Below are 16,272 nucleotides of genomic sequence, written 5' to 3' on the forward strand. Positions count from 1 at the left end.
CGCGAGGGCTAGCTCATCTTCTAGGACGACAACGACGACGCCTGGGTTCATGACAAACGAATGGGGTGAGCTCCTGGTCTGGTCGAAATAACCAAGCAATAATATTGTGTATTATATAAAACGAGCAATCGTGATCATGTTGTGCTTTTGCCACGGTGGTGCATTTCACCTCATTTAATAAACTATGTGCATACATACATAGCTTGCCTTCCATCGTGTCGCAATCGTGGAACGATTCCCTCCCAGCTCCTCAGTTCGACGCTTGCCCTTCTGGGACATTGATCATTGTGTGTGTCTCCTCCTCATCCCGTCGTTTCTTGGCTTTGTTCCCCGAAATCCGGACCGGGCTAACATTTTTTGTGCAGTTCTTCATCGGCGCCAGCAAAATTCTTTCCTCCTCATTGCAGGCAGTGGTTTAGTTGGCATTTATTATCCGGAACAGCGACATGGTGTCCTAATCTGATCTGATTCCTTCGTCGTGAAATTAAAATTGTAAGTTTCCAACAGTGACTTTTTTTTATCTCAGAAGAAAAATTTACAATTGTAAACGAAATCATTTCTGTCTGCGCAATTAGAAAGTTACAGACATACAAATCATTAAGATCATGCAAAATTGGTGTACATGCTAAGTAAAAACAGATAGAGCATATTTTGTCAATGTGCGAATTATACGGAGCTCCGTGCTAAAAACTCGTCTCAGCACCAAAACTACATCGACATTCATTCATTTCGTAATAATAATCTTGAGTCAGTCCGAGAAGCAAAGTTGGAGTGAAAGTGAGTGCATTTGGCATGTGAGCAAAACCCTGGGTTTAGGATTCATTCATTCATTCATAATCTGGTATGAAATTATTTTTAACAGTTTTCTTATTTTAGAATTCATCCTGTTTACTCTCCACATAAATAGAATCAGATAAATTCCGTACAAGTGCATATGCATAAATTCCATATTTTATACGTATGTATAAACTTGTTGCATAATCGTATTGAAAAACGGAAGCGAAATATTTTAGACGGATACAAATCGTCAAAGTTGGAAGTGTCATGCATCACGATTTAATTTATCGTGAGCCAAAAAAAAATGAAATATTTTGCCTGCGTGGGTTGGCAGTTGGATCGGTGGTTATTTAAAAATTGTGCTTATCTGAATTTCGTCCACCCAAACACACCCTCCCACCCACAACAGTCGGCCAGAGTCTCTAATATATCATCTTGGTGCATGACATCCACAATTATATTTATTCAAGTCCCATTCCCATGTGCATAAATATTTCCTGTCATGAAACATTCCAAGAGAAACAAGGTTGACCAACTTTGCCAAAGTTTTTTTTTCTAATGCGGCACAACCAGCATTTTTTTTTATTCATGAAAGAACTGATAAATTTCTATGAGGCTAATTAAACCGTGTTAAGACAGGCTGCTGTTACATAAATCCACATTTTATCCACCAACCATCCATCCATCCATACCTACAATGAACTTTGTGCTACTTGAGCCACCTTTATAGTTATTCTTGCCAACAACATGGTTTCATTTCTATTCAAAGGATTCAAAATTAATGAGAATCGTTCTTTATTGTTGTTTATTCATCCTGTAATTCCGTAAGGTGAGCGAGGATGTGGTTCTTGTCAGGTTGTTATTTATGCATCAGAGTTGTTCCGTTCTTGACTTTTGTTAAATTATGATGACGATGCGAGGATGATCTGAATCAATATTTACTTCTTCTCAACATGACCTTTTTTTCAGGCAGATAATTAATGTAGATAATTCCCTCGATTAATTTCAGTCTTGCATTCTAAACGGACCAATATCTGCATTGCATTACGGTATCCTATTCCAATATATGCGTCACTAATTGTCTGAAAAACTCGATAGGAATCGTTTTCATAATATTCGTGGCATGGAAATCACTAGATATTTCATAATCCTGCCTTTTTATTAAACAGATATCACAATGTCAATTTTTGGTATTAATATCAAAATCTGCATATTAATGATACTTACTTTACGTGCAATGACGTCGGGTCCATGGGGGATAAATTGTATCCGACACTGCGAGATTTATTACAAATCCAGATAGATAATACTTTGGTATATCCTGATAAGTGTGGCATATACGTAGCGTGGAGTCCCTGATATCCATATATTCGTAAACAATTAGAGAGCGATTATAAACATGCTCCTACTTTTAATGACGCAAATTATTATTCTGTAACACGTCTCTCTCTCTCTCGGGCAATGTGTAATAAAAATTCTATTTTATCCGACCATGAAAGGACAGAATTATATACTAATCACCCTCCCACATAATGCATATCAGATCATTGTACTATACATACATTTCAACATATTTATTTATTTATGTATAGAAGAAACAATTATGTATGCAGAAGAAACGACCAAATTAATTCGAACGACCAATCTTTCTGGGAGGTCTGCCAGTTTATTTAATGTAGAATTTGGACACTATTCACTCTCACTCAATGTCAAACAGGGTCGTTTTCATGGTTCAATTTAAATTTGAAAAGTGAAAGCGTTCGTGAATATTCTAAACAGATTTTTTTTAATGAATGGCATGACGAGTTTCAACTTCAATTTTTATGCAATGTTTATGCATTCTGATTAGAATTAGTTACATAAATATGCCCAAAATGCTGGACATTTATTTTCATGTAATTCATTTTACAAAGCTTCAATTATGAGTTAAAATTATCGAAAAGTGGCTATAAAAAAATTCCATGCTAAATTTATAGCTTTTATTAAGGGCACCATAAATACTTTGGTCTGTTAATATGTCTGAGGTCAACGTCAACGGTGCTCATATAAAATGATAACCGATGCATCCACGTATGTACAAATATTGACGCTGTTTTGTCTGCAACTCAGTGGGTAAATTGCATTTCCTTCGTATCATTAAAAACAAGTGATCCTGGTAAAAACGTAGGCTTTACTTATACGTGATTGATAACTGGCCTGAGATAAGATTACAGACGGTGATTCAGCCTTTTGTCATCGATGCGACGGCATGTAAATATCATGTCAACTAATATTTTACAAAAAAAATCTTGACATTTTTATGCAAATTGCTGATAATGGGACATTTCAGTCGCATAAAGTTCTTGTATCGGACCAATTGTAAATCGGGCGTGGTGGTAAATTGGTAAATATCCAACGGCTCAATGGGTGGTGTTTTAAGGTTGCAACCTCTTCTAATTTTGAGCATGCAATTGCAATGACGAGTAAATTGTGATGATGAAGCGATCACGACGTAAGTAGCAAGATAACGTCTCACTTTACCTGGTACGTATTATTACACGGAATAATAATCTCATCAGTCGTAAAAAAACGTGCATCATTATTATTTCTTGGTTATCTGAAAATGCTGCGATTTTTGCAGTAGTGTGGAATCAAAGTAAAATTTTCACACAATTACAACATCATTATTCTTCTTCTTATTCCAGCAAGACGCAGTGTTCACCCACCGTAATTGATAAAAGACATCACTTAACCTTATCGACATGATTATCGTGGACGAGTCGGAACCCATCGGAGGTACTCAATTTGTCTCAATGTAACCTTCCCCCAGTCAACAATTTATCCATTAACACCAAACTTTTCACACTAATTTGTGTTCAGAACTCGCCCCAACATTTGCCTACCGAGACGTCGCCCTCCGTCGCGACACGCCGATACGGGACGCGTACGAACTCCTCAATGAAATTGGCAGGTATCTAAATACGTCTCGCTTGCCCCCAATTTCAATAACGTCCTCGCCTCTATTTCCTAGCTTGTGACTTTGTCAAATACTTATTTATTTATAGCACAACACATTTACGATGGTCATATTACTCATGTTTTCAAGTTAAATGTCACCCCTCTCTTAAATCTTGAGTGGTACAATGTTGACCAAGTTTTCGACAGGCGTGCCAAGAAATGATCCATAATTTATGTATTTTTTTGTCCCGTCCTAGGGGGAAGTTTGGTCGCGTGTACAGGTGCAAAGACCGCGGGACGGGGTTGCTCTTGGCCGCAAAAGTGGTCTGTGTCCCCCGTCGGGCGCGGGAGGAGCGTCAAAATGTGGAGCGAGAGATGGAAATCATGCGACGCCTTCATCATCCCAGAATCATCCAACTCTTCGATGCCATTGAGGACGTGGAGAATTTAGAAATGTGTCTCATCCTTGAAATGTAAGTGTTGTTATTGGAAGGAAGAGAAGGAAATGAACCATTATTCACATTTTTTTACACCACTTATGACAGAAACAATTACAGTTTGTAGAGAAAAACATTTTTTTTGCGTAGTCAACCTTTAAAGGAACCAAACTGCAACAAGTTAACTTAACATGCAATGAACGAATGTGTGTGTGTGTGCAAGGCAATTTCAAACTTAAAATAAATAACTCTGAAAATAACTTAGTGAGGCTTGAACTTCACATTATTATTTTGGATGATGGAAGGAAGCTGGTCGGGTGCCAAGAATAGTAAAATAAGAAACTTTTGGCAATTGAATGAATTCACACCATTCTGCAATCTGCTCCATGTCCTGACCTTTTGTCAGCTCTCCGTCCTTTACTTAACTTTTTATGTATGTGTGTAAAACGGAAGAAGAACGGAAGCAGTGTGTGAGGATGAGATATATGAGATTAGTCGTTAGTTCGTGGTGGATATGTTTGCTTGGTATAAAACACACCTGCTCCCACGACAGGCAGTCATACGAAACAAATATGTTAAATGTTCCATAGTACGTTAAAAGTACGTTAAACTTAAGCTAAGTAAAAACGGATGGTGATGGTGATCAAGAATGAAAAAAATGTCCTCGTTACTAAATTTTTTCAGGGTTGAAGGTGGCGAACTGTTTGATCGGGTCATTCAAGACGAGTTTGTCCTCACGGAGAAATCCTGTTCCATTTTTGTTCGACAGATTTGTGAGGTGTGGAAATATTCGGGATGAAAAATAGTTCTGAAATTCTTGAGCTGTACTAATTGGGGAATGTTTTTTTTCAGGGGGTCGAGTACATACATTCCAAAAATATTGTACATCTCGACATGAAGCCGGAAAATGTCATGTGCGTATCAAAATCTGGAAACCGCATAAAAATCATAGACTTTGGTCTGGCAAGATTTTACGACTCGTCTAAAAAGCTGCAGGTATAAAGATGGTAATTTTTTAGATGGTGTATGTACACATGTCAAGCAATTTTATGGTGTACTTCAGGTTCTCTTTGGCACCCCGGAGTTTGTGGCACCGGAAGTAGTCAATTTTGAAGAGATAAGCTACACGACGGACATGTGGTCTGTCGGCGTCATTACGTACGTCCTCCTCTCCGGCCTCTCACCCTTCATGGGAGAAACAGATGTCGAAACAATGGCCAACGTTACCATTGCAAAGTATGACTTTGACGATGCTTGTTTCGACGATGTATCCGATTACGGGAGAGATTTCATTGAGAAATTGCTGAGGAAGAGTAAGAGGTAGAAAAAATGAAGCAAATATAACCATCTATTTAGAATTAGTAAATAAAAATTTCTGCAACTTATTCCTTATCATTTAGCGAGCGAATGTCAGCCACCGACTGCCTGAAGCACTCGTGGCTTCAAGCATGCACCCACCAAAAGACGACCAATTCAGCGGAGAGTGACGGATCTGAGTGTGAACTGGAACTAATCGTGGACGACCTTGACCTCCCCGACCTGCAAAAGGAGGACGAACTATCAAGCTGTTCTGGAACACCGGACAGCATCCTGCTCTCGACCTCAACCAACCGCGAGCCTTCTCCGCGACCCTCGGCAGCCTACCTGTCCACCAAACGCGCCAGTCTCGACATGTCCAAGGACAACTTGAAAGAGTTTGTCACCCGGTATTCGGACAACCCCTACGTTTTCGACAGTCCGCGAGGAATCATCAGTCACGTGAATGGAGGCGACAGGGCCACCACGCCAAAAAGATTTCACACCTTGAAAACGCCCGAGAGGAGCAACTCGTCGTCTCGATCTCTACTTAAACAAACGTCGCCTCCGCCACTCGCGGAAGGGAAAACTGACGGAATCAACTTGGTAAATCAAATCAGACGTTTCTCCAAACAACTTCATGAAGAGTTGGAAATCATGAAGAAACAATGTCATCAAGACTGCACGGTGAATGGTAACAACAATAATGCTCTGCGCAAGTGCTCCTGGGGAGATGTTTCGGTTAATGCCCACTGAACTGTATTATGAATAAATTGTAGTCTTAGGTTATGGTATATTTATTTATTTCGATAAGAACACATATCTGAATGAATTGTCACAAGGTATTACATCAATGAGACATTATACATAAGTATCGATTTATTACTATATTGTTATTATTATACGTATGATAATTACTGTACAACTTGAACAATTAAATTATAAAATATATATATAATTTGAGAGAATGCAGCTGAACAAAACATTTCAGTTTTTAACGTATTTATAGTCCTATAAATACGACAGTTCTCATTTACATATACTGAATTTCATTATGCCAAAATGTTTCAATATCCCTAACTTTGTTTACTTTATATCAGGAAGGAATGTTAAGTAACACAGATATTTACTGAAATTTCGACACTTTAGAAAATTTTATGAAAATTTCACCCCCGATTTTACAAATCTGCCCAGAACACTTTATCAATTGGTTTGTCATGTTCATCAGTTGGAATATGGTCGACAATCTGTTCACGATAAGCGAGACCAATCGTAACGGGTGGGGTTTTTTGTTGAGATGTGAAACATTTAGCAAGGTATGTATCATAATATCCTTTCCCACGACCTGGTCATACACAGATAGGCTGTGTTATCATCATAATTCGCAATTATTTAAATTACATCCATACCAAGTCGGTGTCCAGTCGCAGAAAATGCTAACCCCGGAACAAGTATTAAGTCCAATCCTCCTTTTAGGTGTGCAAAAAATAAATATTATTATTTTTTCTAGTGCACAATTGACAATTTAGATAGTATTTTTGTTGTGTATGTATCAGAATTTTTCATCAACCTGACGCGAGAGCTTCCACCCTCCCCTCGGTGGCTTCCGGTTGCTTGATATTCCACTTGGTCAGAGGAAGGTTGAGATAATCCTCGTAGGAAAACAGGCTTAACATTTCCATCTCCGTTTTTGTGTACCTATTAGATTTGTGTGAAAAGTTGTTTAATTAAGAGATTATGTAATTAATGACAATTATAAATTTACTCAAAACCTGGGAACGAAACAAGTCTTTCCGGAAGCAAATACATCCTTAAGGATATCGAGAGTGGAGACTTCATCGGACATGCTGAGGTAGAGGCAAACCCTCCCACTTCGCTTATACTCGGGACATGATAACACCTAAATAGAAATAGATAAGCATTGAATGGTTGGTTTGTAACTTGTGCGTTAGTCTTTTCCAGCCCTGAACTCTATATTCAATGTAATTTTAAAATACTGACCAACTTAAATTAAATGGTAAAGTACGTGAAGCATGAAAAAATGTCTCAATTATGTGTAAATCTTTGAAGTTTGAAATAAAACATTGGGAATGATAAACTTTCATGAGCCCACCGTTTACGATAATCAATAACTAATTTTAAAAGTTATAAAAATGAATTGCAATTTGTCATAATTTTATTATTGTTACCTTCTCAGTTACAATGGAAGATTGTCTTGACCTCTCCTGCACCGTCATTGAGCTCAACCTTTGTTTAATTTCTTGTCGCAGTTTAGATTTTGCGACGGAATTAGAGAACATTTTCACGGATAAGTTCTTCGGTCTGCTACAAAATATGTAGTTGCAATATAATCACAGAGACGCCTAAATAAATATCTAATGCTTTCTGAATCAATCTATCTGACTGATTTCTTGGTTGGTATACACTAAGATTACAAATTAATATCAACAGCGTGATGATGATATGGAATTAGTTACTCAGATGTTCGTCTGATAATTTAATATTCATCTGACGAGGATTAAGAATATTTACATACAAGAGCTTTATATGTTTAAGATATATGCATACAAAATTGAGACATCAAACACGTGCATATTTAGACAAAACTGGGCCCAATAAGAGGTTTAGAGGTTGTACATAATTCCACTTGCAGCATAATAAATAACATTCCTGCCTGACTACTTGAAATTTCTGCATGATAAATTTGACACTTTCACCCTGCAACAGATATGCTTTCTCCAAATGAGAAAGAAAGCAGGATGACAAAACCCATGAAAAACCCGACGTTTACATACATGTGGTTAGTATGATGTAACGAGTGATCAGCTGCACAAAGAATTCTTACAAAAGTAACAAGTTTAAAATTTACAAGAACAAAATACTGAAAATTAAACATTCGTTATGAAAAATTAAGAAATCTTCCTTCTTGGAATGTCATGCAGCAACAAAATTTACTAAAGTAAGTAACGCAAATCCTTAACAATTTAAATTGATTTTCGCAATTTATATTATTCCTTATTGTACTTTTATGGCAGGAAATTTTGAGGAACTTGGTGAATTGAAACGTGCCGTTTGAAACTATGTTCTCCACTTACATTCACAATATTGACGAGCAGGCTGTGTAAGCTCGCTAAAAGTTAAACGGACCATGACGAGAGCGCCGGAACAGGTAAAAGAAATGTCGTACCGTGGCCTCTTTGACGGACAGGTAAGCAACGAGTAAAACTTCGCGAGGCCACGGTACGACATTTCTTTTACCTGTTCCGGCGCTCTCGTCATGGTCCGTTTAACTTTTAGCGAGCTTACACAGCCTGTTGACGAGGCCAATGGAAAAATCTGAAAATTCGCAAAATGGAACAACAACATGGAACGAGTCAAAGTAGTCAAACTGCAACTGCAGGCGTAGCTCCGAATAAGTGTACCGTTTATGTCTCCAACTTTTCATACAGTCTGACGAGCAATGATCTACACAAAGTATTCGAAAAAGTGGGCAGGGTTGTCAAGTAGGTTTATTTTCATACATTTAAGTATTTTGGAAAACTTTAATTAAGACCATTTTGCGTCTATTATTACAGGGTCACCATTGTCAAGGACCGTACCACTCGAAAAAGCAAGGGCATCGCTTTCGTTCTATTTCTCCGACAACAGGACGCTATCCAGTGCGTAGATCAATTTCATGAGAGTGAGGTGAGCAAAATAAAGACATAATTACTTAAATTTCCAAGATTAATTAAATTACAGTGGTCAAAATCCTTTGTAGTTATTTGGGAGAACAATAAGTTGCAGAATTGCGAATGACAATGGAAGATCTGCTGAATTTATTACGAAACGCAAGTACCCCGACAAGTCTAGATGTTACGAGTGTGGCGAAATTGGTCTTCATTTGAGCTACGACTGTCCCAAAAATTTACTGGGTCCGAGAAAACCTTTGAAATCCAAGAAACCGAAGAAGAGAAAAGATCGGGATTTTTGTAAAGGCTCAACTAGTACAAAAGAACAGGATAGCATTTCCAATTCATCCAATAATACTGACAGCGACAATGATGGAACGGACGATGAAGATGACGATTCATTAAGTGCAGCCATTAAGATTCAGGTGAGAAACTATAAACCTTGATAGTTTAATTGCAAAAATTTAGGTTAGGATTTTGATGTAATTTAATTTTACAGCAATGTAAAGAGGAACAAGAAGAGTATCGAATGAAAGTTGCGACTGGTAATTATAGTTTGTCGGACTGTGAAATTTCCACCACAAGTAAAAAACGTCGAATCAAACAAAGTGAGTATTTCTCCGACGAAGAAGAAGAAGAGGAAGAAGTGGAAAAATTATGATAGGCGTCGATAAAAACGGGCGCCGATTGGTATTTCATAGATCTCCATCTTCTAAAATTCGGTTATTAAGTATTTATAGAAAAAGCCTAGCATTCCCCACGAATTCAAATCACTTGAAAATAAAGTATATTCATAAAGTTAAACAAGCTTTACGCACAATTAACACCGGTAATCAGTTTGAAACACCATCTTCATATACTTTGATCCAAAAAGTCTTATACACCAAATAAGCAAAAAAAAAAATTATAAAAACTCCGTTACATTAGGAAAGTTTGCCCAGAAATTTTATCGCATCGATGTTGTATTACAAAAAAGTCTCCATCTAAATGAGATGACCTCTCCATGTAATTGTGAAAGTTTAGATTTTTATTACGATTTTAAGCCGTGATTCGACATGGAATACATACATTTCCTTCATTGTCCATTAATCAAACTCGCGTGTGAATTCTTTAAGTGACAGCCAACCTAATTAACCTAATTACTGCATGCACAAACTATCCGCATATATTATCCCCCACAAAAAATGAGCTTATTTTCAAATCAAATTTCCCATTCAACAATTGCATTCAATTCAATTCCAGCTTTAAAAAGCTTTTATGTATTTTCAAACGTCTGCATTTCCATGAAATGAAAAATCTAGCACATTTCTTTGTTCCCATCGTTTGTTCGAATAAGTGTCATGAAATGGTCACAATTGAGCTTAAAACTGACACAAGAAGAAACAATTGCATCCATCCATCCATCCAGACTCTCCTCAACCCACATAGCAAATGCGGAAATGATTATGTGTGCAGTATTATTCCCCTCATCATTTCTGTGTCGAGTTTCCGATGACAGATAGCTCAATAGCTAAACCAACTAACCAAACCAGCAAAGAATATTAAGAAGAAGGCAGCAGCCGCAGCAATCACATTATACATTATTATAGACTCTTCTCACATTAATAAACTAAAATTGCCTGCAAGTTGCAATGCAACCCCGTTTTTTTCTCCTAAATGTAGAACAGCTCACGCCGGATAATCATTCTTTGCATGAGTGACAACATGAAACACAGCACACAATGCCAAAAATGTGGAAACAAATGTAATTTCGAGGCCACCGAATGAAAATGATGACAGAATGAGTAGTACGAAATGAACCAACAGTTTGGTTTAATGCAAATTTATTTTTCTTTGTCGTCGTCATCGTCCTGTTCTAACCATGAAATATGCACACAGGTGCTGCTGTTAGCCCGTGAGGGTACATTTATCATGCCCAAAAATAACACTTAGATATTTATAATAATGCTGCATTAGTTGGAATTGGAATCCTCTTCTTGAATTAGCATGAATTGCATCCAGAGCCGTTTTTATGATGTGAAGTATTTGCTTTGAATTCCGTAAAAATCAGGTAATCACACACACATACGCGATTTCATATTAAATGAGTTCCGGGTTAAATATTTAGCGACTGGTTAACCTTTCTCTGTGACTATTTATTTTATTCAGTTATTTTTTTTCTAACGCTAGTTGTGCTTATGTACTTCCGCAGATAATCTTTTTACTTTTTACGGCTGCAAAAAAAAAATTATGGATGCAGGCACCAGTCTCCAGTTACTTACAGTTAGAGGAAAAAGTTTGCGTACGAGATGTTTCAAGAATTTCAATCCGTTGTCATTTATTCATTTTTTGGAGTATGATGTCCAAATTTTTTGGTAGCATGCTAAATTTATCGTAAAAAATCGTAAAAAAAGTTTCAAAGAAATTATCAGTGGTGGGGCTAAAAATCAATTTCTCCATCAAAATATAAAAGCACGCGGAAAAAGTTTGCGTACGATTTAAAATTAATTTTATCTTCGAAAATGTGATCCACAAAAAAATTAACTTAGTATTTTGTATGTCCTCCATTAGCACTGATAACTTGTTCAAGACGTTTGGGCATCGAAGAAACCAAGTTCCGGATGACTTCCGGGTCTAAATTATCCCATACCTCCCGGATTCGTGTTTTTAGCTCGGATTTATTTTTTACATTGGTTTTGCCGACTTCTCTTTTTGTCACGTCCCAGAGGTGTTCAATGGGATTAAGATCAGGTGATTGTGGACACCAGTCTAACACTTTTACCTTGTTAATTTTAAAAAATTCCTTCGCAACCTTGGATGTGTGCTTGGGATCGTTGTCCTGTTGAAAGGTAAAACGGCGACCAAGTCCAACTTTTCGTCCAGATTCAAAAAGATTCCTGTTCAATATCCCTGTGTAGGATACCCCAGTCATATTTCCCTCAATAAATTCCAAGTTTCCTACGCCTTTAGCACCAAAGCAGCCCCACACCATGACTGATCCGCCGCCATGCTTAACAGTCGGACGGAGATTGCTGTTTTTTAGGGCTTCCTTTGGTCTTCTCCACACTTTTTGGTGTCCATCGGAGCCAAAAATGTTCACCTTTGTCTCATCAGACCAAAGTATTGATGACCAAAAAGAAGGTGGCTTCAATACATACTTCCGGGCAAAAGCTAGTCTTTTCTTCCTGTTTACTTTGCTTAGGTATGGCTTCTTCCGGGGTATTCGGCCATGTAAACCATTTTTGTTTATAATTTTTCGGACTGTGCTGGGATGGAGGGTTTTCCCTGACTCTTGTACAATCTGTGCAGCCAGCTTTGGAGCACTCAGAAATGGATTCCGCTGCACTTTTCTTACGAGCTTGATCTCCTCTCGTGGTGTCAAGATTTTCTTTCTCCCTGTCCTTTTCTTGGTTTGCAATCCACCGGTCTCCCGATAACGCTGAATTGTCCTCTGAACTGTACTCTTTGGGATTTTGAACTTTTCGGAGATTTTTCCCATTGATAACTTCACAGAGCTCTCCCCTTTCCAGTCCTGAATAATTAAATCCCGTAGTTGGACGGGAATTTCTTTCCGGGGTTGACCCATGACTTAAATCAAAAAGTTTTTGTTGTAAACTACAGACAATAATCTAATCCACAATTTATAAAAAAATTGCTTACCGAAAAAAATGGTCGTCGCGAATATTAAAAATTACCCAACTCGTACGCAAACTTTTTCCTCGTGTTTTTCAGCCTTCATGCGGAAATACATTAATGGCGCTAAAAGTGGCAACTTTGTGGGGAAATTTTGTACGTAGTGAGAAACTTAGATAAATTTAGCATGCTACGAAAAAAAATTGGACATCATACTCCAAAAAATGAATAAATGACAACGGATTGAAATTCTTGAAACATCTCGTACGCAAACTTTTTCCTCTAACTGTACACGGCTTGTTCTAGATACTTGAGCTTAAAAATGTAATTGGATATCTTACACAAAAAAAATGTGTTCTGGAGTCAAAACAAGGCCTCTTTTCCAGGTACGAGGCATATGTAGTTACCCTTTTTAGACACAACATCCCACTTCTCTGAATAATATTTAAACATTTACATAAACACAATATACATACGTCAATTCAACTTTTGCATTACAAAAATTCATGTCCAGCTTCAATACAATACAATACACAAGACTTTGTACTATATGACTTTGTAACATATGCACCTCGCCCCAGTTTTGTTCTTATGTATTAAATGTCACACAACTTACTTAAATGTTTGGTATAACAACCTTGTAAAATGAAATTGATAAGAAAATAGTGCTGAGTTTGAGAGATGTAAGCCTAACTCTCTCTCTCTGAGGATGAGCTAGTAGACGCAGGAACAAAAAATATATGTACATACGTGCATGGACCAGTTAAAGACATGCTGTGTCATCACTTTTGTTAAAAATTGACCTGCAGATCCAGACGATAAAAGAATAGTCTTATTGTCTCTCACTTGCAATAATCTCAGCACTTTTTGTCCCCCGAAGTGCTGATGACACGATACTACGATTGCTGCCGATACCAGTTTGAAATCATAACACTGATGACCGGACTTTGGTCTCGGATTTCAATCATCATCGTCGTAAAGGGCAACTCATGGTCACTCTGTTTGATTTATCCTCACATGTGGTTCATGTCCTCGTCTCATCTCTTCTCCTGCTCGCTCGGCATCATGATCTTCTTGTCGGCGAGAGATAGCATTATATTTTTGGTTTGTTGACATTTCATCGTATCGTTACGTACGTTACACAAGAAAAACAACAACACGCGACTTTTCCTTAGCTGGCATATTATTACGTACATGTGGTTGGTTATTATGATTTGGAAAAAAAGCATGGCACACGACGACGATGCATACATACTTTGTGCTGATCAGAATTACACACTCTTGACCTCCCAGCACTAGAAAGGTTTTTGGCATGTTTTGGTTTAGTGGATTGGATGAGAATAGAATTGGCAATCGTCCGACCATTATGTATGTACCGTAGTTTGCATGTCATTATTATAATTATCGATATTATTGAATATAAAAAAACCCAGGAAAAATCGTATCGTAGCGTTACTTTAATTCTGGCGAAATCACACACGTTCATGTATGTTTCGCTTATTTGTTTTCCCAATAGGTACACATTTGCGAATAATAAACTTGTCCTGCCAGCCAGTGCAGTGCAGTGGTTCTTCTGTATGCTCGTGTATATATATATACTTATGTTTGCAAGGGTTGATTATCCTCTTTAAACTTTACTGCGTTGTTGCAAAGAGTTCAACGAAATCCAATCCAGACCCGATCCAACGTATTCATTTCATGCCATGTATTCATGGATATTGGATGGCAGATAAGTGAAAAGATGTACTTTACTTGTATACACATACATACGTGCATATCTTCTTGGTCCCTCGACTTTCGACTGGGCATGTACATATGTACACTCTTCTTGAGTGGTATGAGCTTTATGATAATATTGCATGCATGCATCCTATTTGCACGAGTGGTAAAACGTAAACACTTAACTTTTCGACTTGTGCTAATAAGTAGAAACAACTGTTTTCAATTATCTCTCTCTATGGCAGGAAGGTTAAGAAAGGTGGCAACCTACGGAATATCGTACGATAATTCAATTAGCGAAAACAAACAGACGCTTTGTACTCATCTTTCATGATGATCAATGCAATTCGTCGAGTTTCTTGCTGACGGAGGGAAGGTGACAATAATAAAGTAGTTGAAAAAACGGAAGAGAGAAAGATTGATCTTGCAAGCAGTATCACGTGGATGTGATACTTAACAAATTAATAAAAATGATTTTGCCTAGGTCATCTCTCTCTTCTGTTCTCGTTAGCCAATGGACCATTCCATCCACGACTAATTATCTAAAGAGGAATATTGTGCAATAATTCATGCATGTAATATTTATAATTGGCTAGTTTTCGTCGTACTGTAAGCAGGCTTTTCTGTCGAGTTGGTCAGTGTGTGTGGGTGGGTGGTGGATAAGATTATTATTTATTTATTTCTTAATTATAATTATCTCTTCTAGACGCTAGCTCAGCAAAATAATAATATTCAAGATAAGGTTTTATCCTTCTGAACTTTTTTACTGAAAGGTTTAACAAGTAGTAATCTAACTAACTAACTAACTATTTGCTGAACCCTGCTTTTTTAGTCATGAGGCGACTGTGAGACAAGTTATGTAAAATGAACGTACAACTAGCTGCACTGCCAAATAGTGCGTATCGTCTCACCTATTGGTAAAAAAAACAATGCAATTTTTATGCAATTTGCATCACCAGGAGTAAATCAAGCATGAATTTTAAACTGCATTCTCAACAACAAGACGTTTCTTTCGTAGAGTAAATAATAATGTTATTCACAGCAAACCAGCCGGCGTGTAACACGAACGATTTATGTACACCACTTGCTAAACAGTGGAACCATATTGAAAAAATGTAATTGTCTTTGCATCATAATAGAGAAAAATGCCTGCCTGTAAGTAAACGTTCCTCTTGAGCTATCCGACGCCACCGTGGTAGAAAAAGAAAAAAATGGATTTCGACATGCAACGAAACCCAACTACCGACTTCAAAAACGAACCGGATATTGATTGATTGGTTCAATAATTGGAAAAACCGTGCAGATTTTTTTTTGTGAAGGGGGAACCCAATCAATAAGACAATGCTTGTTTGTTATTTGTTCGTCACAATATAGATGTAAACGCGTGTCGCTATATATAATTATCAATTTGTAATGGTTTGTGGAAGGCGTGGTGGTGGTGGTGCATGCTCTTCTGATAAGGAGTCATTTCCGGTTTGATATCGTGGCAAAAATGGGGTGATGTACAAGGGAAAGCACACGAATATAGATGATACATGAGGTTTTACCGCTGTAACGATGCTAATTTTTTTCTTGGCACATTTCGGACATTATTTATTTGTAAGAAAAAAAATATGTATGTAGATGCATTTCTGTTCAACTGCATCAATCAGATTTAGTTTTGCTGCTGGTGTTGCTACCAATAAATGAACTCTGCTACATATCGTTCATCTATTTCAAATCACACAATAACAATAACATGGTCACTGATGACAGATAAATTAATTGATCGTTGGTTCACAGTGTGACCGGTCACCCAACCACTTGAAGGTAGATAAACCAGT

General features: G+C 37.5%; 3 protein-coding genes across 11 annotated transcripts; 2 read left to right on the forward strand and 1 right to left on the reverse strand.

Annotated features, from left to right (window-relative positions):
• The first annotated feature begins 251 nt into the window (after window positions 1–251).
• Window positions 252–6,412, forward strand: LOC110856705 (myosin light chain kinase family member 4). 4 transcript variants are annotated; one of them, XM_022105219.2, is made up of 8 exons: window positions 252–492; window positions 3,462–3,552; window positions 3,637–3,727; window positions 3,972–4,187; window positions 4,836–4,929; window positions 5,004–5,147; window positions 5,215–5,471; window positions 5,552–6,412. In XM_022105219.2, exons 2-8 carry the CDS (start codon window positions 3,519–3,521, stop codon window positions 6,201–6,203), a joined length of 1,488 nt encoding a protein of 495 aa, XP_021960911.1. In that variant the 5' UTR covers window positions 252–492; window positions 3,462–3,518; the 3' UTR covers window positions 6,204–6,412. The 4 variants fall into 4 exon arrangements, with proteins under 4 accessions (XP_021960911.1, XP_021960913.1, XP_021960912.1 ...); XM_022105221.2 differs by lacking the exon at window positions 252–492 and adding an exon at window positions 520–841; XM_022105220.2 differs by lacking the exon at window positions 252–492 and adding an exon at window positions 3,033–3,300.
• On the reverse strand, window positions 6,238–7,906 carry LOC110856707 (5-formyltetrahydrofolate cyclo-ligase). Its single transcript, XM_022105224.2, has 5 exons — window positions 7,637–7,906; window positions 7,220–7,347; window positions 7,018–7,145; window positions 6,857–6,916; window positions 6,238–6,792 (listed from the first exon to the last, which is right to left on the reverse strand). The coding sequence occupies exons 1-5, from the start codon at window positions 7,745–7,747 to the stop codon at window positions 6,626–6,628; spliced, it is 594 nt and encodes a 197-aa protein (XP_021960916.1). The 5' UTR covers window positions 7,748–7,906; the 3' UTR covers window positions 6,238–6,625.
• A 340-nt stretch (window positions 7,907–8,246) lies between these two features.
• Window positions 8,247–9,922, forward strand: LOC110856706 (zinc finger CCHC-type and RNA-binding motif-containing protein 1). 6 transcript variants are annotated; one of them, XM_035857343.1, is made up of 6 exons: window positions 8,247–8,406; window positions 8,483–8,583; window positions 8,758–8,950; window positions 9,023–9,134; window positions 9,208–9,543; window positions 9,618–9,922. In XM_035857343.1, exons 3-6 carry the CDS (start codon window positions 8,799–8,801, stop codon window positions 9,777–9,779), a joined length of 762 nt encoding a protein of 253 aa, XP_035713236.1. In that variant the 5' UTR covers window positions 8,247–8,406; window positions 8,483–8,583; window positions 8,758–8,798; the 3' UTR covers window positions 9,780–9,922. The 6 variants fall into 6 exon arrangements, with proteins under 6 accessions (XP_035713236.1, XP_035713235.1, XP_021960915.1 ...); XM_035857342.1 differs by having other exon boundaries at window positions 8,483–8,568; window positions 8,745–8,950; XM_022105223.2 differs by having other exon boundaries at window positions 8,483–8,568.
• The last annotated feature ends 6,350 nt before the right edge of the window (window positions 9,923–16,272 follow it).

This window comes from Folsomia candida, unplaced genomic scaffold (assembly GCF_002217175.1).
Source record: "Folsomia candida strain VU population unplaced genomic scaffold, ASM221717v1 Fcan01_Sc017, whole genome shotgun sequence".
In the NCBI taxonomy this organism is placed as follows: domain Eukaryota; kingdom Metazoa; phylum Arthropoda; class Collembola; order Entomobryomorpha; family Isotomidae; genus Folsomia; species Folsomia candida.